This window comes from Seriola dumerili, unplaced genomic scaffold (genome assembly GCF_002260705.1).
Source record: "Seriola dumerili isolate Sdu_G_001 unplaced genomic scaffold, Sdu_1.0 BDQW01000425.1, whole genome shotgun sequence".
NCBI classification, from domain to species: Eukaryota; Metazoa; Chordata; class Actinopteri; order Carangiformes; family Carangidae; genus Seriola; species Seriola dumerili.
In genome coordinates this window covers 1014931-1042008 of record NW_019174680.1, presented here as the reverse complement: position 1 = coordinate 1042008, position 27078 = coordinate 1014931, and the positions used below count along the sequence as shown (strand labels likewise).

The 27078-nt window shown below is 41.4% G+C and overlaps 1 protein-coding gene across 2 annotated transcripts in view; it reads left to right on the top strand.

The window, feature by feature from the left end:
- The window catches only part of prkcz (protein kinase C zeta), a 119350-nt gene that overhangs the window by 86646 nt on the left and 5626 nt on the right, over positions 1 to 27078 (top strand). For both annotated transcript variants that reach the window (XM_022761698.1, XM_022761697.1), the window contains 7 exons: positions 1537 to 1623; positions 4622 to 4757; positions 4980 to 5067; positions 5375 to 5494; positions 11110 to 11189; positions 13203 to 13292; positions 22153 to 22268. In XM_022761698.1, coding sequence (XP_022617419.1) covers positions 1537 to 1623; positions 4622 to 4757; positions 4980 to 5067; positions 5375 to 5494; positions 11110 to 11189; positions 13203 to 13292; positions 22153 to 22268 — 717 coding nt within the window. The remainder of the gene's footprint in view (positions 1 to 1536; positions 1624 to 4621; positions 4758 to 4979; positions 5068 to 5374; positions 5495 to 11109; positions 11190 to 13202; positions 13293 to 22152; positions 22269 to 27078) is intronic.

Here is a 27078-nt window from a genome sequence, read left to right as displayed (position 1 = left end):
ATCCTATGCCTCTGTCTCATGGAGCTCCACTGCCCTAAAACTACTGTGATGCTTTCAGTCACTTGGACTTCATCAGGGCATGACGAATCTAAGAGCTTAGAACATCCTGGTAAAAAGTGGATTTTAGCAGCATTTTGCTTTGATGGATTATATTATAAGTCCCATATTTTACACTTTCCCTGTGTTTTTTTTTTTTTTTTTTGAAGTGTTGATCCGTAAGAAGATATATTTTTGGTTTTAAGAACCATAAACCACTCTGACTCTGAGCCTGTTTTCTGATTGGCTGACTGTTTTATGAATGGCCGATTTCACGTAAGCACTCGGTTGGTGGGTCCAGGTGGGCTGGGCTTAAGGCATGGCTGAGGGTGGTCACTGCTTCATTATAACATCCCTAAGTAACAGAAGTCCTGACGGCTTGTTTTCAGGCTCAGTTTCTGAACACAGTCTGTGTGTATTTCTCTGTGGACTGAGCGCTTTGATTCTTTCACATAGAATCTAGACCTGCTTTATAATCAAAAAAGATATGGACATCTCACTTTATACAATATGGGACCTTTAATATGCTTTAAGGCCATAATATATTTTGTGCACTTCAACAGTTCTCCTGATGTTTCTTCCCCTTATATCTTATACTTATAAGTATAGTAAATATATATATAGTATAAGTATATATAAGTATTATTTTGATCTTCTGATGGCTTTCTACATTGCTTTACCCTCGGTTTTTACATGCATGGAAAAACACAGGTGTGCTTTGTTTGATGTTATTGTAAGTTTTGAGAATCCTCTTTGTCAAACATTTGCCTTGATGAAGGTCTCTTCATCAAAAGCTTGGCTTCATTATGAAATACTTACCTTGGAAGTGTGCAGAGCGTTTTATTCTCCATTTTAGATATTTTTAGCCAATGTGCAGCTGCAGAGCAGTGCTGCAATCTTCTCAAAAGCATGTCCAAAAACTATTAAAACACATAAAGCAGCCATATGAAATAGTGAACAATACTAGACATTCAGTTGACAAAGTGAGACAGAGGCATTATATTTTGAGGTTGTCTGTCTGTCCATTCGTCCCACTCTGATAAATGTGATATCTCAGTTATAGAGAATTTCTTCAAATTTGGTACAAACATTCACTTGGACACAAAGATTGACTGATTAGAATTTGATCGTCAAATGTCAAAGGTCAAGGTCACTTTGACCTTACAAAACAAGGCCATAACTCAACAACTTAACAAGAACCAACCCATAATTTCCTCTAGCATTGATTCTGTAGCATTCATTAGGGACTTATGAGTCGAGACTTTTTTGTTGGTAGAATCATATTTAAAGATACAGAAAAATTCTCAAGGAACAGATCCATTTAAATCAAAGAGACATAAACAGACAAAGCACATGTCCCATTTTATATCTACTATACTAAAGACCTTTTTTGTCTGCGTATGTGTGTATTTTTAAAAAATTTTTAAACTCTCTAGTGTTAACATTTTTAAAAGATCCCCTGTATACTGATGCATTTTCCCATTATGCTCTGGTTTCCAGGTTATTTCTGGTGATTGAATATGTGAATGGCGGGGACTTGATGTTTCATATGCAACGACAAAGGAAGCTCCCAGAAGAACATGCAAGGTAAATATCCAGATGTTAGCATATCTGTTTACATACATGACTAAAAAGTCAGAGTCCAGAATTTAAGCATCTGTATTTAAGTATATAATCTTTAACTGTATTACTTTCACATGGAAAGGATCTTAACTCATACCAGAGGTGCATGTATAAGTAGCGTTTTTAAAGGACCAGTGTGTAGGATTTGAGGGAGGCGGAATTGAATATAATATTCATAATTATGTTTTTCATTAGTGTATAAGCACCTGAAACTAAGAATCATTGTTGGTTAATTCGCTTAGAATGAGCCCTTCTTATCTACATAAAGAGCTGGTCATCTTCCATGGAAACCATGTTGCAGTTGCACATGTTTCTACAGTAGCCTAGAATGAACAAACCAAACACTGGTTCTAGAGGGGGTCTTTTGCCTTGTCACATGACCTGAAGTCCACCGTATTTTCTTTTACATGTTTGGAAAGGGAGGGTTGAGGGGCGGGGTATTCAGTAGGTTACAATCTGCTACCTCACCACTAGATGTCACTAAATATTACACACCGGTCCTTTAAATGTAACTGAAGTGGAGAGCTGTTCTCAAATGTTCAGGCTATTTTAAAGATAGCAGGACTAAGTTGAGGTACTGCAGTGAGGCCTCCAGGAATTGGCTGCATGACCAGGGCATGACAGACAAGAGGGTGAATTTATAACTGGGTCTTGGTTGAGTTGACATGGCAGAGTCAGCCGGCTACACAGGAAACACATCCATGCTATTTGGGCAGACTGACTGAACTTCCTCCAGGTGGTTCCTCTGTACTTCACGTGACAGTGTTATGTGAAGGGCAGAGTGTGTGCACTGTAGTTGTTGTCTTTCAGTTAGAACAAAAAGCATCAGTTTGAAAGCATGTTGTTTTTTAGTGTGGGACAGCTGGAGTGGGTGTGCATCTCTGAAGATGCTTTTATATTCACCTTCTTTGCACTCAGTCTAAACTGTTCCTCAACAGCATACTTCCTCTAAGTACTCCTCACAAACCTAGGCTTAATGGGAACCTTTAGCAGCATGGATTTGGCAATGCCGCCAAAACCCAACTTAACACTCTTTTTTTCCCACCTCTGAGAAATATAATGAGCACCCATAATTCATTGTGCCAGTCTACTTGCAGGGCACTCCAACTGCGGCTCTGATAAATGCAGGATCAAAGGCTGGGTAATTTAGAGAGGCACTGTTGGGCCCCAATCGGCCCCTGCAATCTGTATTCTGGAGACAGTGGCTGTACATATGCAAAGCAGCATGTTAATCACTCATAATGATTGTACATATTCATGAGCAGTGCTCTTAGAGAGAGCCCTGCTGCATTCCCCCGTGCAGTGGGGGAGGCGGGCCGGTGGGCGACGGATGGTGCTGCCGATAGGACGCAGCTTCTATCAGTCTGATGCCAGCAACGAAACAACGCTGTACAATGAGGGCTGTCACAGTGAAAACGTGGGGGAGCAATGTGGGATTTGTGATTTCTCTGTCAAACATTGCTTCACGACAATCTTTCCCTCAGTGTTTGACAATCGTGGATTTACAACAGGCAGACGGAGAGAGGCTCATCAGTGTTAATGAAGGCTTATCTCCCAGAGACAGAATACACACTACCTACACATGGAGAGAAAACATGCTACTGACTCACCGAAGAGGCGCACAGTACATCTAGTCACTGTTAAAGCATTAGTATGTAAAGAGTAATGTTCACTTTAAATATTTTCACAGGATCAGAATAAATAATCTTGATAACTTAAATATACTGATGAAAAGTCCTTTAAACTTCAGAACTCATTGATAAACTAGACGTAAACAAATGTGTTGCATGTTCATTATATATTTTTGTATTTCTGTATTTTGTTTGATTGCTTTATAACAAACCAAACAGGGAAATTACGTCAAAGCACAGTGACAATGTGCTGAAAGTTTCCCAACATTTAATAAAAGTTACATAAGTGCCCCCTAGATCCTCAATATATATGTGTTGGATAGAATGAGCAACATGCTGGAGAATCTTGCTGTTCTTCGAGCTTTGCTAGTAGTGGGGCTAACATTGTCATGCACAAATTAAATTAAACAAAATTAAAGGTCCCAAATTTTACACTTTCCTGTGTTTTTTTTTTAAGTGTTGATCCATAAGGAGATATATTTGTAGTTTTAAGAACCAAAAATTATCTCAATGTAGTTTTACATCTCCCCTTTCAGGCTTCTCTCTGTAGCTCTAGCATCTACAGTTCGGTGAGCTTATCAGAAGAGGGGATTCTGAGCTCTGCAAGGTTGAATGGTGGGTCTGGGTTTGGAGCGTGGCTAAATATGGTGACTGCTTTGATGTGACATCACAAAGTTACAGAAGTCCTGACGGCTCATTATAAGGCTCAGTTTCTGAACACAGGCTGTGTGCGTTTCTCTGTTGACTGAGTGCTTTGATACTTTCACAGTGTTAATGTAGAACCTAGACCTGCTTTATAATTAAAAAAGACATGGAAATCTCACTTAATACAATATGGGACCTGTTATAGAATCAAGTGGGTTCATTTCACTTCTCTGGCATGTACTGTATGTACTCAGATGAAAATTCATAGATTGTTTAGAATGGAAAAGGTTCATCCTCTGGATGACAATGTGACTCGAGTGTTACAGGTAGAGATGCAGAGCTTTTCCTTTATCACAAAGATCGCAACACTACTAACCCTTATTCTGTGGTTTAATCACAGTTTATCTCTCTGTGACTAAGATGGTTATCAATTTTGTACATTTACATTATTATATTGTGCTTTTACATTAATGGGACAATGCTCATTTCATGTATGTGCTGTGCAGGAAATATTACAAATATGTCATTAGGTCTGAGAATTTCCATTGTGACTTTGACAAAACATCATGTACAGCTACGAGTGGCTGTTGATATTGATATTTCCTGGTGTACAGGTGGGAATATTTGGCCTGGTGGAGGCGGTAGAGGATAGATCTGACACCTCATTTCTCCCTGCTTCTTCACAGATTTTATGCTGCTGAAATCTGTATCGCTCTGAACTTCCTACATGAAAAGGGCATCATCTATCGCGATCTGAAGCTGGACAACGTTCTCTTGGACCATGAGGGACACATCAAGCTCACAGACTACGGCATGTGCAAGGTAAGAGATAGATTGATTTTTCCAGTAGACTGTGGACTGCTGGCGTAGGGTTATCAATAATGCAGTACATCAGAATCGACTGGAAGTATTAACAGTGCCTTTGTTTTTTTTTTTTTTCCACCATTCATGTTCTTGTACTCATCATATCTTCCACACTCTTCCATCTCTGCAACTGCTATTCTCTCCCTTGCACTTGTTTCCTTTTCTTCTTCTTCTACCCAGGAAGGGATCAGACCAGGTGACACCACCAGTACTTTCTGTGGAACTCCCAACTACATCGCACCTGAGATCCTCAGAGGAGAGGATTACGGTGAGCACAGGAGTCGTACCGGAAGGGATCAGTTCATGTCTAAACACTGATGCCAACCACCATATCTTTGGTTTAAGGGTTCCCAATAGTCAAAAGATTCATGAAAAAACAAAGACTGGGCTTTGGTGGGCCAAGATGCAAAGCAGCACACATTCACGCAGACAATCTCCAACAATGACCAGCCTGAGTTTGTGATTTATTCTGGTGTGATGGGAGAAGTTTGGGAAGAAGTCCTTCCAAATGTCTTTTCATGCCACACACTCATCTGAATAAATATCTGAATGTCTTTTCGTTCCCACCCTCTCAGGCTTCAGTGTGGACTGGTGGGCTCTGGGTGTGCTGATGTTTGAGATGATGGCTGGGAGGTCTCCATTTGACATCATCACTGACAATCCTGACATGAACACAGAGGAGTACCTCTTTCAAGGTGAGAGAGAGGAATTTAATTCTTTTTCTTTTTAGTGAACAATTTTGCATGTGGTTTACCAACAAGTAGCTGTCTGCATTGTTCTGTCTCATAAAAGAAACATTACCAAAACCGTATGTTTCATGAAGCTATCAGGGGTTTGAAACAAGTGACCACATAGAAAAGGTTATTTTTTTGGCGTAGAAGGAATGTCCTTTTTTGATTTTGTAAGCATCTGCCCAGTGGAAATTGAAAATTTCAATTACCTGCGAGTGTCCTCCACAGGAAAGGTCAACTTGGCTAGCAAAATGTTTTTCAAAAGGTTGAATCATATAGAGACCACAGATTTAAAAGACCACTCTTTAAGCGTACAAAGGAACTATTTACAAAGGAAATGTTGACCTGATGATGTCAGATGAACTATTAGAGGGTCACCACATCATAGTCATCCTCAGGGCACCTTAAGTACCAAATCCCATAGCAAACCTTGCTCTGAACCAGTATTGGGCTGACAAATAGACTGATCGACCAACATGCAGGCATTGCTAACCTTAGGCCATTCTGCTAGCAAGGCAAACAAGGTGTTACATCCACACAAGAAGCTTTGTGACTTTGTATTCAGGGCTAAACACTAACATCAGAAATGTTCACATGCTGATGTTTAGCAGGTACAGTATAATGTTTACCATGTTCACCATCTTAGTCAGCATGCTAACATTTGCTAGTTAGCTCTTAAGACAAAGTGAAGCTGAGGCTGATGGGACTGTAATAACTTTTTGCAGCTATTTGATGACACGCTTCATCCAAAAGCGACATGAATGTTCATCAGATTTCATGGCAACACATCAAATAGTTGTTGAGACATTTAACCCTTAACTAAAAAAAAAAACATTAACCTGCTGGTGGCGCTAGTGTCTCATGAGTCATTAGAGTTCATCCTCTGGGGGGAAATCCATCCAATATCTGTCAAGATATTTCACTTTGAACAACAGTGGTGGATTGACCAACTGAATGTCATGGCCATAACACTTATGTGAATGCTTTCTAAAAAATGTAAAGACAAGAAACAGTAAATACTTTAATCATTCTAAATGTTGAAAGTTGTCAGTGACTGTAGTTCTGACGATAGGTAGTAACTAAAAGCACATTTTCACTTTTAAAAGAGCTTTTTATTGAGAAAATTCCTGCCGACAGTTTCTTTTTAATCCTCTCTTCATGTTGTCCTACATCTGTCCCTGTTCCTTCAGCAAGAATGAACCCAGCTCCTAACTCCATTCTCTATGGTTAAAGGGATTGGGAGTATAGAGGAGTAGTGGGAAATCAAATATGAATATTGAGCGCACATGGCAGGCTGGTGCCATTTAAACAAACGCATGTTAATTTAACCCTTTGTGACACATAACTGATATTCTGAGAGTAGGTAAAATAGACTCCATGTAATGGAATAACAATCAGCTCCAGGCTGTAAAGGATTTATGTCTGTGTAAATCCAGGCTTAGATGGGTACAGTATGCTTCATTAAAATGGAAGAATCTCAGAAAGCAGGGCTAATTTTATTTCTCTCAAATGTTAATTTGTTTTAGTTAGTTTACTTGTTCATACAAGACATTGTCATATATCACATTAGTGAGTATAAAGCCTGGTAAGGGAATTAACAGCTGGAGAACATACATTTCCTGTTGATAAAAATGTTTTTCCTGTGTTATTTTCCTTTTTTCTTTTTGTAAATTCACAAATCTCCACCTTATTTCCTCATTGGAAATCCAGTTTAGTGATTTGTGTGGCGCAAATTCATTTGACAGATCACATAGTCAGAGAAAATTCTACTAATTAAACTCTTCAAAGCCCATTAGATGAGTGAAAATATGCACAGTGACCTGGCTAAAAACCATTCTGGTTTTAATGTCTTAAAGCATGACGAGACTGTGACAGCTGGCTGTATCTCCATGGAACTTATTAACTAAAAATTGAAATTATGCTGTTACAGTTTGTTTTGTGTGAGAAATGGGTTAATATTTGAGAACTCATGTAATGATGTGCTGCTGCTTACACATGCTGTAATGTCTGCTCCCCCACCCCTCATGAACTGTGGAAAATCTGGCAGTACATCACGGCCTCTCTTACAGATGAGATTTAGGATGCATGAGAGGAACAGTTCAGCATTTCTACATTAGTTGGCAGCATAACAGCATTTTCATTTGAACCGGTACGTCGCCAAATTACCACACTGAGGCAGCTGATAACACAGGTCTCTCTGTCCTCCATCAGTCAAACTGCAAAGTAACTGTTAGAATTAGAGTATCAGGAAATATCACCCAGAACTTACTGTTTTATGAGCACATTTCCTGTTGCTGGAACTTTTTATGTGATGATTTTAATAGTATAAGGAGATGGATGTAGACATCTAAAGCCAGCGGTTACTGGTACTTGGAAAGCCTCACATAGCAAAATGAACTGAGGGAGAATGACCTCAGTCTGGACTCATGCTTACATATGGGTATTTTTTTAATGTGCTGCTACATTTTTTGTGAAGCACAGACTGACCTGTTTCTCTTAAATAATCAGTTTCTGTCATTGTTTCTTTCCCCAGCCAAAAAGCCAGTTTTACTGCATGTTCTAATATCTTCTTAATGCAAAGATAATACATTTGTGAGGAGGGGGGACCACTGTGCCATGAAGTTGGGGGGTTGGGTACGGATGGGGTGGTTTCCACAGATGGCTCTGTTTGACAGTTGTGTCTTCAGTAGAAAGTAAATGCAATCAAAACTGTCAATGTTGTGTTCAGTAGAAACCATCCTGCTCATATACACAACCATCTGAAAAAAACAAAAACACATATCATCGACAATAAGACATGTATTATCTTGGCTTGACGCTTGATTGCATGTTCGCCACTTTCATATTTCCCAGCATTAATGTGCATCTCTGCTCCTTGGATTTGCTCCGACTGCTGCACTGGAGCGGCTGTGGCTCAGGAGGTAGATCAGGTTGTCCTCTAATTGTAAAGTCGGTGGTTTGATTCCCGGCTCCTCGGGGCAAGATACTGAACCCTGATTTGCTAATGTATCATCGGTGTGTGAGTGTGTGTGATAGAAAAGACTAGAAAAGCATTATATAAGTACAGTCCATTTGCTTCGTCTAATTCTTCTGTCTGCTCCAGGTGTCAAATGATGAGCAAATTATAATTCTGCAAAATTTACATGTAAATAATTTTTATGGATCTGGGTGTTAGAAAGAAGGCAGCTAAGAAATGACACCCATGCACATTTACTTAATTCTGTAAGATGCTGAAGCAAACATGAATCAGGGTCATTTATGACATTAGTGTGGATGTGTCTTTTTGATTGTGTGTGACAACCTCACAACATCACCGTGACAACCTAAAACACATAAATGAGATGATTTCAAAGTGGCTGTATCCAGTATCTGTCCTACTATTATACATATGTGTTTCCTCAATCCATATGGTAAACATACATAGCTCACCCCCTCACCCACTCCCCCTTCCCTCACACCCACACAGTCCTCCATGACAGACATTCCTCCATACTACAGAAGCCTCGTGTGACGCATAACGTCTCTGCTGTGACTGTCAGGAGCATCGCGTGGCTCCGTGGCTAGCATCTGCCACTAGCACCATCCTCCTGGCGGTCTCACCGGTAGAGCACCAGGTTTCTGGATGAGTGCCTGCCAACGGAAACCAGCCCTGTCGCTATAGGAGCCACCCAGCCATATGCCATCTTGCTAGACCCTGTGCTAAGCCCTGCTTTGGGTATCAGGGCTCCACATGCCAGTCCCAAGGCTTTAGACAGACAGAGAGAGAGAGAGAGAGAGAGACTGGCAAACATAAGATTCAGAGGCGAAACCAGCCACAAGGTTTTAATAACTGAAATATAATGGAAGCAACTGATTTAAACTGTTGCTTTATCAGCTGTCCTTGGTCAGGTTGGTAACAACAGCCACACCAATGGATCGATCAGACCTGGTTAGAATAAACATCAGACTGTCGTCTCACCAGTTTGTACCGTCAGCCAATAGTAATTCAGCTGCGATGACGTAGAGCACCAGAGAGGAGCTTGTTGAGCATCACCACGTTTCTGTTTTGGGTGTAATTTCCCTGAGCGGATGTGTTTTTAATGAGATTAAAGGGACCGAGCAGGTTTAGGTCTCAGAGGTGGGATGGATAAAAATAAAAAGAAGAATTATGTTGAATTACAATTAAGGCTGTTTATTACATTTATATAGTATCCCAGGGCAGGTTAACCATAACTGTACGTTCAGACCAAAAGTGGCGAGAACGTCAAAATCATTCATTTTCTATGTGAGCCAGCGTCTCTTGCCGGCGAGCAGTCTTGAGTGATGGGGGAAAGTTGAAATCCAGGCAACTTTATGGTAACGGGCTGTGACGCGGTTCTGCAGCAACCAATAGCAGTTTAGAAGCGCTCCGCTCTAGACAACAGGAGGGAGGAAATTGCTTGCTAACCAGCACCACAGTGTTGCCAGCTTGATGCGAGTCAGTCGGTAGCGTTAACGTTGCTAATTTAAAAGATTCCTTGCAGTTCTTTGCAGTTAGTTTATACCCTACTTGTGGTCAGATGGCGCAAAGATACCAGCTGACATGTCTGTCTGCTTTAAATACAGTTTGAAGGACCAAGGATTCCAAACAAACTTGCTAGCTGTCTTTTTTTAGCGCCCGGCAATGTACAGTTGGCTTCATCCACATTTAAAATCGTAACATAATCTGTGAACTGGTGTAGCTACATGAGTCGATTACATGGCTGAAGTCTGCAAAACAGCCAATTCAAATAATAATGTTTTAGTTTACATATGAATTGATTTAATCCTGAAAACAACACTTATAGACTACTTACTAGTAGGCTTTGTGGTCACTCGCAGACAGTTTGAGAGATACTAAATTTAAAACATGATATTTTACCAAAGTTACTCGCGGACCACCAGGGGTCGCTCTTTGAGAAGAAGAGAGAGAAGAGACGGCACTAGGTCAGCTTGTTCCTGTCCCCTGCTTCTAAAGCAGTTCTCCTCAAATAAAACGTGAACTAATAGCTTGAATGAAGCTTGTTGTACAGCCTTACATGTTTTTATAATTAATGAACTGAATCTAAACCGTATATTTGACATTTCAGGGTTTGTTCTGGTGTTTTTTGGTGCAACAGCCACTTGTGTTACCCTGAAACGTTTGATGGAAAATAACCACATAGATGTAAGAACACACAGCGGTCACATGGCCATGGACTGAGATTGAAAAAGAGAAACTCTGGTCACCTCAGTGTGAAGCACTAATGTGTGAAGCAACGCTGCATCCTTGGATTTAGGTTTTGAGGGAAAAATGAGTTTTCAGAGTGTTTTTGTTCTCCTTCGTGTGACATTGTTGAGCTGTGGGAGTCTCAAGGTTGTGTGTAGACCATCAAAAGTGAGTGAAAGAACAGAACAGTGTCCTCTGCATCTTCTCCCTCCCTTTGACTCCCACACAGCAGACACGGGCACCCACAGGCAGGTTGGACCGTGAATCATCCTCCTCCCTACTCACGATTGTCCTTTTCATTCTCTCTCTCTCTCCCTCTCTCTCTCTCTCTCTCTTTTTTGTTGCTTTTCTTTCTTCTCTTTTTTGCCAACAGTTATTCTTGAGAAGCCCATTCGCATCCCAAGGTCTCTGTCGGTGAAAGCTGCCAGCGTGCTCAAGGGCTTTCTAAACAAGGTGAGAGCCGTCCACTCCCAATCAGCCTCTCTCTCTCTCTCTCTCTCTCTCTCTGTCTGTTTGCACTTTTGCTCAGTCAAATCATCATGTGTGGGATCATTGCCAAGCCAGGGAAGGCCTCTTTATTTGGCTCAGACTGCCAGAGTCTGTTTATTCCTGTGTTGCAATAGTAAAACTAGTATACAGAGAGAAATACAGAATAAAGTGTAGAAACAATCTGTGGCAGGATTTGCATGTTTCAGCCACACAGTCTGTGCTGCAGCCTCGGGAGCCGAAACTCGCTGTTGATCACTTAATGAAATAGGTTTGAGTTTACGATGAGATGAGTTTAAAAACAGAAGTACGGAAGTGACGATATCAATCTCTAATCGCTGAGATGAGAAAAATTTCAGGACTTTCAGGAATAATTCAACATTTTGGGAAATACTCTTATTTGCCTCCTTTCAAAGAGTGAGATAAAAAGTGTTGTCGGTAAATAGCTAGAGCCAGAATGCAATTAGCCTAGCTTAGCATAGCACTGAGCATAAAAACAAGGAGGTTATCCATCTGCCAGTGCCTATGTGCAACGTCTCCACTGGTTTTCTGACAACATTACTGTTACTCCCACAAGTCACTGTGCCAAAGTAGAAAATAATTTCCAGCATGTAACTGAATTGGTGAGAGGTAGACGTTGTTGTAAGTTTCCCCCCTGCTTCCAGTCTTTATGCTATACTGGGCAAACTACACATCCTGTGTGTACATATCAATTTAGGCATCTCACTCACAGAAAGAAAACAAATAAGCATATTTAACAAAATGCTGAAACAGATTATCTCTAGACAATATTCTCTGTGATGGATGAAATTATCAGTCTGGTGATATTCTGTGTTTTTCTTATAGTCAACAAATCCCATGAAAAGATCAAGACCAACAATGAACTGATCAAACTGTAAAACACTTTGGATAAAAGCACCATGTAAATGCAGGCCATTTACCATCTTATTCCTCTGAAGCTCCACTGTTGTCTCCAAAAACACATCAGTGAGTCACACTGTTGTCACTGGGTGACATGTTCCTCTTTTACCATGAACACACACACACTGTAGTTTATCCTGACTCAAACTCACACACACTTTCCTGCTGCTGCAAATACTCACTAGAGCACCAACTGTGGATTAATCCGCCATTGAAAATAGTCCCCAACGAATGCACTGTTTCCTGTTTGAGTAACGTTGTTAACAGCTGCAGTGTCCAGCTGTTTCAGGAAATTACTGAGGCTTTTTGTTTTGTTTTGTTTTGTTTTTAAATAAAACTATATATTTGTATTTGTGAGGTGTTTTCCCTCTTCAGCAGGAACCAGTGGGATTGGGGCGGAGAGCCTGAGACAGGGTGGAAAACAACAATTAAAAACTCTACATTTCAGCACATTAACTATAACCTGTTAAAACACTGGTGCAACCCTTAAAGAAATGCTATGATCTTTTTAAATATATGTGTTTATAATTAACATGAACACATTTTTTCTGTGTGTTCATTCACAAAACAGTGTGTGTTCATGTATTTCAGCCAGTTTCATGTTTTTGCTACAGGTTCTGATGTGTGTGACATGTTAGTGCAGCTTTGATGCAGGCGGGTATTTCTTCTTTTATTCAGATAGCCCTGTGGCTTTTCTCATGCACTTAGCTTCTGTAAGTCATCACCATAATTGTTGTGATTAAAAAAGCAGAGTGCAAGTGAAGCAGTTAGAGGGGGTAACACATGCAGCGCAGGAAGAAACATGTGGAGCCAACATTATCACTAATTGTCCACATGTATTGATCTTTTTAATTGTACATGTGAACAGGGCAGTTGCTTCATTCTCTGAGGAGCTGTGGAACATCTGAAATATAATAAGCTTTTATTACTGTCCATATGAAGTAGAATCAACCTGCACTGTCTACACCTACATGCCAAATTACAAGAATAATTTCACGTTGTTTGGAAAATGCAGTTGATTCTGTTAATGTTCCTGACCAGCTGTCTTGGTTCCAACAGGATCCCAAGGAGCGGCTGGGCTGCCAGGTCCAGACAGGCTTCACAGATATCAAGTCACATACATTTTTCCGCAGTATAGACTGGGACCAGGTAAGAGCTGACTGAGGACAGGAAAAAACATCCTGCTCTGGTTCATTCACTTGTGTGTTTCTTCTATAATCTTTCAAAATATCCAAAAACTTTTATATGTAGAAGTATATTGATGACACAGACATAGTAGATGGTCTGATATGACAACAACCGTTTGCTACAAAATATGATCCTTAAACAAAAACACATCATCCCAACACTCAGCCAGTGTTAAGTTTGTCGACAAAAACCATGAGAAAATGTTTTTTTTTCAATGACAAAAACAAGATGAAAACTAAATCAGAAATAACCTTAATTAAAACAACAAAGGAATTCCTTTCAGTTTTAGTCAGTAAATTAAAAAATGCAAAATCTCATTCAATGACCTCCGCCGTCTGTGAACTGATACACTGTGCTCCTGAATGTTAAAACAGGATCCCCGTTCCCCCGTCTCTGTCAGAATGAATCACCTACATTTTACACTCCCCGAGCGCTTTATTAGAAACAGCTGCACACCTGCTTATTCATGCCATTATCCAATCATGTGGCAGCAGTTCAATACATAAACACCTGAAGATCCAGGTCAGGAGCTTCGGTTCATGTTCACATCAAACATCAGCATGAGGAAAATGTGATTTCAGTGACTTTGACCGTAGCATGATTGTTGGTGTCAGACAGGCAGGTTTGAGTATTTTTGGGGATTTTCACACCCCTCGAGTTTTTACTCTGAAAGGAGCAGAAAACAAAAACCAACCAGTGAGCAGCAGCTCAGTGGAAGTAACACCTTGTTGATGAGAGAGGTCAGAGGAGAATGGACTGACTGGCTGGAGCTGAGAGAAAGGCTCCCATAACCACTCTTTACAACTGTGGTGAGCAAAGTCCCACTTTGAGGTGGATGAGCTACAGCAGCAGAAGACCACGTCAGCTTCCACTGCTGGCAGCCAAGAATAGAAATCTGAGGCTGCAGCGGACACAGACTCACCAACACTGGACAGTTGAAGACCGGAAAAACATACTCTGGTCCGATGAATCAGGATTTCTGCTGAGGCAGCAGATGGTAGAGCATGAACCCATGAACCCAACCTGCCTTATGTCATCTGTCCAGGTTGGTGGCGGTGTAATGGTGTGGGGAATGTTTTCTTAACACACTTTGGGCCCTTAATACCAATCAGTGACGGTTTGAAAACCACAGTCTATCTGAGTATTGTTGAGGACCATCCCTCTTTGGCCACAGTTTACCATTTGCTAATGGCTACTTCCAGCAGGATAATGCTCCATGTCACAAAGCAAACGTCATCTCAAACTTGAACTTCAGTGGCCTCCCCAGTCTCCAGATCTGAATCAAGTAGAACATCTTTGTTCATTCATATCGTGGATTGTGATTCTTCTTTTTGCCAGATCACCCATCACTAGCTTGAATTATCTTCTGAGTAAAAAGAACCAGTGGGAAAGGCACTACCAACTCATGAACCGATTAACTGGAATAAACCAAACATAGGTTTGAAAATACCTCAAAAAGAAACAAGATGAAAGAATGCAGTTGCCACTTCCAGAGTATTAGAGGATTAAAGCATCGATGGTTGAAGGGACAGCTATGGCGTGATATGACATCCCTATTGTCTCATGACTCATTTCATATGGATAAACTACGAGGTGGAAGGTGATCCGCCACATGTTCCACTTACACTTCCAGAATACAGTTCTTCATCGGTGAGATCCGGGTGAGCGTTGCTTCATGACAGACAGCGGCTGACAGGCGATCTGGGGTTTGACTCTTACAACCTGTCAGTTCGTTTAGAACTAATGTAACAACAACAGACACAGAATAAACACGGCACGCCCACATCTGATGCCAATCAGCTCCGAGAACACTGCACAGCTGTCATTCTATATTGTGAACTGCCTTTGTCAGGCTTGATCGTATGTGTCTGCTGTAAACTTCAAGAGCCTCAGCAACACACACAACACACCCTCCTATTTACGATTTGAGCAGGCACATGAGCGAGGTGGAGCCCTTTGTGTTTGCGTTTGTCTATGCGTTAAAAAATGGATGATATAGTTATAGACATTGTGCGTAGACTACTGCTGCATGCAGTGAAGTACCCCCACCCCCCACCCCCCTTCTGTGGAGCTGCAAGGCAAATTAAAGTGAATTTCTAATCACACGCACACATTTTCACATCAACTGAAGCATTGGAAGTGAATGTGTGTGTGTGTGTGTGTGTGTTGAGGTTGACGCACAAAATTATTTGAAACCGAGATGAAAGAAGGATACAAGCCGTACAATATTAAGGGTCTTTACGGTACCAAACTATACTCAGTTGGCAGTTCATTAGGAACACCTAGCTAAGACGAGTGTATTCTAATCCAATAGTCCTATAAATAAATTCTCTTTCAGCTGTTTCAGAGAGGTGTTGATTCAACGTAATGGTCATTTTGAAGGTTTTAATGTTGTGGCTGATCAATGTACAGTATATAGTTTTGAAAGAGTTCATTCTGACCCATCGTACTGTGATTTAATTCTTTCAATACTTACTTTTTAGTTAAAATTATTTTCCTGGCTTTTAAGAAGAAAAATTCACCTATAAGCCACAACAGTAAAAATCCCACTGGCTTTTTGTGGAGGGAACCAGGGCGACACAACTTCCTGGCTGGCCTACAAAAATATTATCATCCCTGTATTATCATTTAAATGTAAAGTAATTATTATATTAACTGTTGGAGTTGGGTTTTTTTCAGATAATATAATCAAATTATGGTTGCATCTATTCCTCTGGCATTGTTTATTGTATTGGTAAATATTAATATTAGAAATATAATTTACAGCTGTGATGCTAATTTATGTATTTTAATCCATAAAAAATAGAATTCAAATAGAGCTCTTTTTTTCTGAATTCTAATTAAAATTTTCCCAATATGAAAATTGCTTCGTTGTTGAAACTGCACCATTAATATGTAACTTCATCAGACATTAGTGCAAATGCTAATTTAAGATTAATTAAGGCCATTTTTATGTCCTCATTGTTGCCATGTCCCTCATGGGACAATTAGGTGAGATAGCAGGTAGTATAGTGGTATAAAAGAGGAGGAAAACAATTGTCAGAGTTTGTTAATGAGTGCTGCCACTGCGCCTGTGAAGTACACACCAAAGGCAAACTGGGGAAAGATATCAAAGCAAAGAGAAATCCTGAGCCCAGCGACAAAGCTCCCATGTTGCGCAGAGGGAAAACAAGTTGACAAAGCTGTGAGAGGTGGAGAAGCGACGCTCTCTGCCCTCAAACTAGAAACCTGTCTCCAGACCTGACAGGCCTGGCATGCCGCTACTGTTGTTACCACGTATTAATATTCATCAGACAGTTCCTGAGGGAGCGTCGAGTTTTCTCTCTGAAGAGATGACACATTTGAATATCATTTACCTGCTGTCCTCTTTTATTCTCTCTCCAAATGCACAGTTCTTTACTGCCAGAGAACTGTCAGGTTGATGAACATGGAGAAGAAGTCGATCATTTGGAAACGAGTAGTACTGATTTCACTATTATTAATTATTTTTCACTGAAGCTCAGATCTCGATTGGGCGGGAAACCCATATATCCATGTTGTGGATCATGTTGTTGAACAGCAGAAAGTTTTCTCCTCCACAGCACAGTTGTATTCGTGTCGTGTGACTGATTTGAGCTTCGTATTTGAAGTGTGCAGGCTAACTTCTTGTGTTTACTGGATGTGGCCGTGTCATGTTCCAGCTGTGTCCTGGTTGTGCCGACGTCCACCAGATGTGTGGCCGCAGCATCTCACTCGGGTTCTTTTCAATTCAAAGGTGCTTTATTGACAGTTTCAGAAAAACAATATTACCAAAGCATCAAAATACAATTTCCAAAAGTACAAAATACAAAATGCAGCAAACACCAAGATCGATATAAATGTGTATATTAATTACATATTTACAGTCTATTATTTGTGTGTGTGTCCCTCAAGTCATTGAAATTTGGGATTACAGACCTGAATTGGTTCAAGTGAATGTTCCTTATTTCTTTGAATATTTTACGTTTTAGGAGGAAGTGTATCTCTGTGTCAACTTCACCTGTCGAACAGTGACCACATGTTCTGTTTTCTTTGGTTTGCCATGATTTTTTAAATGTTTTTTTTTTTTCTTTTCTCTGCCGCTATCACACGTCAGGTTTATTTTAGCTTGTGAAGTTTGCATCTCTCCAGAGTGAGAGAAGAGAGAACTCACTTCTGCACGTATGGAAAAGCCAGTACTTGTTACACCATGGAACACACTGCCCTACGCAGCCAGTTTGTTCCCGGCCTAATACTGTTTCATGCTTTTGAACTTTTTCATGAATCTCGAGCACGTTATATAAACTTGTTTGCATATTGCTTGCCTTTTAATTTAATTGCTCTTGTATAGTTTCTATTTTTAAGAATAAGTTTTTTACTTCCTCTGTTTATCTGTGCTCATATCTGTCCTGTGCTGCTGGAGCCCCTGAATTTCTTTCAGTGCGAGCACACATTTTTCTGGTTGGTAATCTGCCTGAACTGCTGCTTTTTTACAACCTAGTCTGATTGTCTGGCTGCTCGTGTTTCTTGCTCCGTCTCACTTCGTTGTCACAGCGTCACCGTGTTTCCGTATCCCAGCAATCACATAACCTGTTCACACAGCACCAGGTTTGATTCCAGCTGTCTGTTTGTCCACTGAAGCTCGCTGCGTACGTAAACATCAGCGTGTTTCTTTGTGAGGCATTCACTGTCCGACAGCAGAAGAAGCGGCAGTTGCAGTGCGGGTAGTTGGCCTCTCTGATGTTGATCTCCTTGTTCTTATGGAGATGTGCTTCTAAACCCACAACGTGGAGACAAAGAGAAAGCACAGTATGTGTGATTAAGTGATATAGTGTGAGTGTGTATGTAAGTGTGTGATGTATGGCTCCACATCTGTTGACTGTGGTACGTCTCCAGTCACATTAACGCAGGCCTCAGATCAGGCTGACTGTCACAGCGTCCAATCCTGTCCTGAAAGCACTGATGCCACTGGAATGCACACACACACACACACACACACACACGCACACATACTCTGACAGGTGCTGTGATCTGAGAACCCATGGCTCTCCTGTATAGCCCTGGCGCCTCACTTACCTCTTTCATGTGCCCCTCTGGCCTCAGGGGTACTTCCCGTGTGTGTGTGTGTGTGTACGCGCGTGTGTGTAAAGGTGCCGGGCTCGTTTCTGGCCTTCAGTGCACTTCATTACCACCACACAGAGCTTCAGCCTGCCCAACAACACATCAGAGAGACTGGGGAAAGTAGGAGGAGAGAGGAGAGGGATGTGAAAAAGATAAAAGAATTGACAATGAGTAAGACAGAGACAAACGGAGAGGAGGAAGATGGAGACAGGATGTGAGGGGGTGAAACTGACAGAGGAGTGTAGGTAGGCACTGAAAAAGTTGAAAAAGAAATTAGCAAACAGAAAGAGAGAGAGAGAGAGAGTTTGGGGGAAGGTGGGCCAATTTGGTGATGAGGGAATGAGACGAAGAGATACAAAGGGAAAAAGTGAGTTGTTTGTGTTGTTTGTTTATTTGAAGCTGTTCTCACAAAGAGCTTTGAACCAATAACACTAATGAAGCAGAAGAACTGCCGCAAAAACCAGCAGGAGAACCAGGAGCTTTGTAGGACCTAAGCACACACACACACACACACACACACACACACACGCACACACACACACACACACACAATCAGGAAACAGCTGGCTAACGAAAAAAACACAAGTGGTGTGTGTAATAGATTTCTCAACAGTGTTCACACCTAAACAACAAAACAGGTTGTTTGTCAAAGCCTTTCAAAATAAACGGCCTGAACATTTGATTCATATAAACATTTTCTCATTAATCTGCCACCTCTATGTTTAAAGGGGCTATTTGTACGTTCTCTCTCCCCTGAATCTGAATTCTTGTCAGGTGGGTGGTGGTAATGGTCGTTTGCCAACAGTTTCAGCCATCACAGCGTTTGGTGGTCCTTCCCCCTGCTCTCTCTCTCTCTCTCTCTCTCTCTCTCTCTCTCTTTCTTTCTCAACCCAACCGGTCGAGGCAGATGGTCGCCCACTCTGAGTTCGGTTCTGCTCGAGGTTTTTGCCTCTTAAAAGGACATTTTTCTTTGCCACTGCTGCCAAGTGTTTGCTGATGGTGGGGAACTGTTGGGTTTCTGAATCAATATTCTAAAGAGTACGGCCTAGACATGCTCTATATGAAAAGTGCCTTGAGATAACTTATGTGGTGAATGTAAATAAAATTGACTTGAGTTGTTTACAATACAAGAGGGCGCAGCGCTCAGAGGGCGTATTATACAGTGACTCAGTATCAGAAAGTCGAGCTAGCCTGGCTGGAGCTAGCTGGTTAGCATGCTAATTTTAGTAGAAGAAAAGAAGCCATAGAAATAGAAGCAAATCAAGAGCTAACATTAGCGTTGTTTCCAGCCACTGGAGACAGCTCTTGGTGAGTAAAGGAATGAAGTTTGATGCAGAACTCACAAGGTTTCACGGTTCTCTTGGTGTGTCTCAAAATCGGATCATGTGTCCTCCTCCAAAACATGCATCTCTACCCTTCCACTACGTAGCCAAGATGGCGACTGTTGAGGATGAGATTGGAGTGTGTCATCTGGGTACTTCTAGTGCACTGCATGTTGCCATACTTGTCAATGTGAACATACTAATGCTCTAAGTAAGTGTAAGTATGGAAGTATATGAATTGAGACACAGCATCTGACTCAACTGTTGGCGGTCAAGATGCATTGTGGGTAATGTGGGTGCGAGGTTTTGACAAGGAAGAAAAAAAAGGGGAATAAAAAAGCCAATTCCACCTTATATTGAAAACGTTTTGCTATTATTACTTCATATTATTATATTTCTCCATTCTTAGCATCTTAAAATTACCATATTATTCACATACAAAATATAACTCCATGTTTGCCTTGTTTTAACAAAACAAAAAAAAAATTTTTGTGTCTGCACTGTGAATGGTGTGATGACGAAGATGACTATTACCATATAAACCATAACATATTGATCCTAAGTACTGTCGATCATTATTTTCAGCCGTTTTCAACAGAGAAGAAAAGGTTTGACAAGCGCACGAGAGCAGACACACAAACATGAAGCTTCTGTCTTATTTGTGGGCAGGCTACTCACACACATACACACATACACACATACACACATACACACACACACACACACACACACACACACACACACACACACACACACACACACACATACACACACACACATACACACACAACTATTACTGTTGACATCTTCTAAATAATTTCACTATAATGGAACATTGGGATTTCAGCACGTACATACCTGTATGTATGTATGGATCCTGGTTTTGCTATTCTATTATTAAATGGAGAATTTTAATATCTTTTCTCCAGATTCTGGAGGAATCACTAAACAGTTTTATATACATGACACACACAATCAGACAGCACACGGATCAGCTATCAAAAACAATATTGATTTAGCTCTATTTTAAGCTTCCTCTGAGCTACTGCTACTACTAAAGTAGCACATTCTTAGATTGAGGAAACATCATGGAGAGCAGAGCTGTGTACCTGTGGTCTTTCTGTGCCCATCTGACTTCATTGTGTTCTCAGAAAATGTCCTCAGTGCACATTTTAACAGGATGAGGGACCGATGTGAAACCATGGAAACAAACCAGACAAAAACTCTCCTGGCTGAATCACTCGGGCACAATTATTCTGCTGCCTCAACCCTTTCCATTCTGTTGTTTTTCTCTCCACTCCCCAGTCCTGTCTGTCTTCGTTGCCACCGAGAAACACAGCAACAAGGTGCTCATCTCTTACCGTAGCAGATAGGAGCATATGGAGAAGAGCCACAGTGCCTGATGTACTGTATATCACATTGTTTGTTATGGACTCACTGTGTGTGAGGTTCCCTTCCTTTCCTTACGGTTAGTAGGTCAGATGAGTCAATAACAACATTTATCAAATTAAACATTTGACATTTGTCTCAGAGTACCAAGAGCAACAATGTGTTAGTCTCTCTCTCTCTCTCTCTCTCTCTCAGTACTTCTAAGGGAAGACGTAAATCTTTTTGCATTTTTAAAGAAGGTTAAGTCATTTCCTACAACAGCTGGGCACTGTAGTTTTCAATTAAGGTGCATTTGTTGGGGGCTGTTTTCAGCGGTTCTTTCTGATGGCAGGATAGTTTGGCCTGTTTTCAAACCACACCCCTCACCCTCAACCTACCCAATGCCACTTTGTTTGCATGTTTGCATGGAAGGCCCACCACATGAAGTGCCAACTCAAACCAAATAACGGGGGGTGGAAGTGGGTTACGAAACCCTCCAATAGCGACTGTATGTCAATGCTGATGATTGTGTTTATCATGGAAGACGCGCTGCACAAATGTTAGTTCCGTGCGACCATGTGTACAAGCATTTAGTCGTAAACTGCGCAAACTAAGATAAATAGATTTAATATTGTCATACAGACGTTCACAACTTGAAGATTACATTGTATTTAGGATCAAATTTAACAAATCAAATTCTTTGTCCAGAGAACGTAACGTCTGTAAAATGTGATCATGTTGTGTATTTACAGGGACTGTTGCAAGATCCAAGCAGCTTATAAACATCAAAGTAAAAAAAAAAATCTGTTTACAAAAAAGAAGGAAATGCTCCAAAGAAGCTGGGGAGTAAGTTTTATTTGGGAGTAACAAGAAAATCAGTTGCCTGTAATTGTAAAAAAAAGTTTACAGACTTTGGAGCGTATGATGTTTTTTTATACATGATCTCCGTTCTCCCTCACTGAGTAAAAACAGTTGTTATACACAATATATTTGATGTGTTTGTTTTTCCTCAGCTGGAGAAGAAAGAGGTGACGCCACCCTTCAAACCTCAAATCTCTGATGACTACGGCCTCGAAAACTTCGACACGCAGTTTACTAATGAACCAGTGCAGCTAACGCCAGATGATGAGTGAGTACAGCTTCTCCAGTCACATCACTGCCATCTAAAGTCAACTTTATGTGAATGATTTAGAGCCCTCTTCCCTCTTTCACATGTGTGTTAGTCAAGAGAAAGATACACACTTATATATGATGATCTGTTTGCTGAAGTTATTTCACATGAATATTACTATTATACTCACTGTACTGACAAATTTACCGGCCTAATTTCCATTCAACACCTGCTGAGTCATCAGCTCCTGCAGTCTCACTGCTGTGTTCGTCCCATGTTATAGAAAAGAGAGGGGCCAGCTAGTGTCAGCGGTCTCTGTGTCATGGGTCCAGATGTGGTGATGGTCTTGTAACCTCAGCACTCTGAGCAGATGGGGCTGAGCAATGAGCAACAGTAAACAGCTAAGTCTACAGTGGTGTAAATATAACTGTCTGGGATCTTGACATTGAATTGATCCAGTCCTCAGCCACACACACATTGCACAAACCATATTACAGCACTGACATCGTTAGTCTATCCCAAAAGTTTACACCCAGTAGAATAAAAATAATGATGCCATCACTGCATCAAAATAGACAAAAAGACATTGATTTCTTTGCAAGAATACATTTCAATTTGACCTCTGTTCATTTCTTTTCCTGCTTTCTTCAGTACTGTCTTCTATACTGAACAAAAATATAAACGCAGCACTTCCACATTGTACAAAGGAGATGTGTTGCACTGCATGAGACAATTGACGGTCACACGTTTCCTGATCCACGACCCTCCCTCCAAAAGTGCAGATCTGTAGCAGGTCATGTGAAATCCACAGCTCAGTGCCTAATAAATTACTTTTTTCAAAAATAAAACTGCACATTTTAAAGTGGCCTTTTGTTGTGACCAGCCCAGGGCACACCTGTGCTGTAATCATGCTCTGTAATCAGTATCATGATATGCCACACCTGTCAAGTGGATGGATGATCTTGGCTCACTAACACATTTAAACACACCTGTGAAGAAAACGTGTCTCAGAAAAGTCTTAGATCTTTCATTTCACCTCATGAAAAATGGGATCAAAAACAAGTGCAACAAGTGTTGCATTGATATTTTTGTTCAGTGTATTTTCTGCCTTGCAAATTAAATCTTCTCTTTTGAATTGTGTCAGAATCAGTGAATAAAACAGAGCATCAGACTGCAACAAGACATGAATGATTATACTTGGCAGGTGTTAAAGGTGTACATGTGATCAGTAGATCCTGTCATGATCAAACCGAGTGCGAAAAAGAACATTTTCACACAAACAGTGGGTAATGTGCCATCTTCCCAGAAGACTTCTGCATCCAATAAAGAAGAACAAACCCCACCCCCCCCTGCGAGTTCCCAACATTGACGTCTTTATCCATCAGGGACATTGTTTTGATTAATGCAAACATGTAGCTTTCAGGATCTGACAGGAGCCCTCGTTTAAGAGAGAAGGCTGAAGAGATCTGGCACAACAACAGACACAGCGCAGGCTCCGCTGCTGCAGACCGTCTGCATCCGCTGCACGAAAACACAAGCGCAGCCTGTTTTCTCTTTGTGCCGTCACAAAATGGATTCCATAAGGCTTTAGTAGGCCCTGCCAATAGATATTACCGGGCCCATGTTAGACAACATTTTCATTTAAATCCATGCTGGATTGATTTTTCAGGCTCCAACATTTATATTTTTCCTGCAAAGCTTTTATTGGACTGATTTTAGCCTCCCAACAGCCACACTGCTCAAAAGAAGCTAAACTGAAAATGAAGTACAACATGCACCTCCCCACTTAAAAGGAATCTGGACCCTTATTAACATTTAGTAATAAGGTTATTAAAAAGGATTGTAGCCAATCATCCTCAATAAAGTCTTATACATGGGAAAATATGGAATGATAATTTACTCCATAAGACAAGAGGTAAGAACCTGGTTATTAAAAACCTGATTATATTCTTCATCATTTTCATCAATGAAAGATCATGTACAGGCCACTGGAGGAAAACCGTAGATTGTAAATGGATGGATGTAGCTTCCATGATGTCACCTACATGTTTCTGAGGAGTAGTTTTGAAGCTCAAAGTCGGCTGCCCTGCTGTTGCCATCTTGGCACTGCTTGACTCAACCTAACTCCCAGCTATTCCAAAAATGGGCAAAGAAGTGGGGCATGTGTGGAGCTGACACTCCAGTTTGTGGCAAGCATACACTCACCGACCTGTCACTCAGAGCGGCCACGCCCTCAATTATGCATAACTACAAGTTCCCTCGCCCATGGATACACTGAAGCAATCTCTGTCTGTCAGCTGACCAGATGAGTGTCTCATCTGAGTGCAGCAGCACAGCTTGAAGGATTCAGTGAACATGGAAAAAAACCTTGGTCATATGACATGTGATCTGACTGCACCTGAAGGCAAAAGTGTTTGTACCTGATTTGATTGTCCACACTGGGCAGGGCTTCACTCCAAGAACCTGGTCTCTTTAGTCTCAACATGATTATACAGTTTTCCCTGAGAGTGTTCAGTGTTGCACTTGATTGTGAACAAGTATAAAAACAGACAACATGAGAGAGAAGTCCAATCTGCCTTACCTTTGCTTCTTGGCCGGTTGTAAGGTGAGCATGATTGAGTGTTGGACGATCTGACAAGCACTTAGTTGCAGCATAATGAAGACTTAAGATCCAGACAGGGTTAGGGTATGTATCACAGCGGATCTCTCCACAGGAGAACAATAGATCATGCTGAGGCGAAGCAGTTCTGCTGCTCACAGCCTTGTTGTTAGCGTTAACGTTACCACCTCTCACTCTGGACTTCAACTCGAGCAGAGTTAGGATTCTCTCCAAAATAAAATGTGACATTCAAGCTGTCGGTGGTATCATCACCATCAGTTCAGTACTCCACCAGCTGGGTGAAGACTGACAGAGGCACCATCGTGGCTTTCCCCTGCATGTGCGACTCATGAACATGTGCAGCAATAACTACACCATTATGAAATGGCAGGGCACGGAGCCACAGGAGCTCCGTGGTGTTAATTGGAGCCTTATTAAATGCCCATCATGCTCTGCACCCATGACAGATGTCTTTGGGAAGCTACCGTGGCTCTCCCTCCATGTGAAGGTGTTGCTCACTAGATGCTGATCTTCAAACCAGCCTCGGAGTGGGTGAGACTCGCAGCTCATTAAGGGGCTGCAGCGAGATGGCTCTGAAGCTCATACCAGCTCATTTGTGACATGGTTTAACAACGGGAGTTCCTGACAGACTTTTGGGGAGGCAGTTGTGGAGGAGTTTGGGTTTTACACTGAAAGGAGAGAGGAGGCGAGTGGGAGAATGGGGTGGGGAGCACAATGCCAGTTCAGTAGTGGAGATATCAACCTGGCATCAAACACCACGGCACATCAAAAGAAGACGCACGCCTCCTCCCTTCGTCTCGCACTTTATCTCCCCATCCCTTTCTTTTCCCTCTGTTACCAAGGAGAGGGGCTGACGTCGCCCACTCCCGCTAGGAGGAGGTGATGCAAAAAAGCTCTCCAGTCTCCCCTCTCTCCCACTCGTGATGGGCTTGGCACAAGAAGAAAGAGAAGTGAGAGTCGTGTAGGGAGAGAGAAGGGTAAACCCTCCGTGTTAGAGATTTACATTGCAACATTAAAAGCCAGGATTGCTGGGGGCCATTGCCAGCGTGGTGAGTGGAGAGGGAGGGGGAGGCTTTAGTTTTGCTATGCCAGCTCCCTGTCTTAGAAAATGGCAGCCTCAGCCAGGGCCTTGGGAATCATATTTTAGTCCTCTCTAGCCTTGGTCCTTGATGGTTGTTTCAGGGGCTTGAATTTGATGGTTAGGACCACAACACCGCTCTAGTCTTTCCAATGAACCTGTTGCTCATTTTAGCAGCATAGATCCTGTAATTTGGGTCATCAATTCATTGATGAACCAATTTATTTTCTTCTTTTTTCTTTCCAACAAAAAACAGTCTACAGGTCAGAAACCGTAAGTCTTGGTGGTTTTGGTCAGGTGGTTTTCTACACTGTTCATTTATGGCACCAGATTTTGATTTAATCTTCATCTTTTGACAAAATATCCATGTCCATCTGCTCTGTAGTAGCACAACACACAGACTGTCTTCAGTAAATCCAGTTATCTTTACGAGCATTGCCATTGCTCACTTGTTTGATAAACTATTGCTAAGTGTCTCGGTTGGTCTTCTGTGTAGCTCCGCCCAGCTGCTTCCTGATTACTCCTTCATGAGGTTCACCTGTCCTGGGCAGGAAGTGCTGGTGTAGCAACAGAAGCCACAGGCTTCTAGCATGGGGACTGCTGCTCTTGCTGCCTCTCAGTCTGGGGTTATTTTGTTTGTATTTTGTTTCCTTCATAGTCTTTAATGTCCTGGTTGTTATGTACAGTATATTTTTATTAATTGACTCTTTGGACTTGGTTGTGTTAGATGAATCCTCTGTGGTTGATTTGGTTCACTGGGGGAGTGTTGTGCGCCCCACAGGGCCTCCCAAGGGTGGGCCAAAACATGGAGATCACAGTTTTAACTGTATGGAACCCCTGCCTCACAAAAGTGTTGGTTTCTTAGTTTAATATTGGTACAAAGTGTTAGTTCTTTTCAAAAACCAGTTGAAATGCTCTTCAGGTATCCTCATGTTTTTCAGCCTGATGCTTGTTCTGTCTCTCCCACTTCATTCCCTCCTCCTCTGTCCCTTCCTCGTTCTTTCCTCTTCATTCTGCATCTGGTAATGCTTTCAAGTTGTCCAAGCCCAGGAAAAAAAAAAAAAGAAGCAACATTTACGTTGGTTGAACACACTGTTTGTTTTGGTCACCTCCCAAACCTTCTCTCCTCT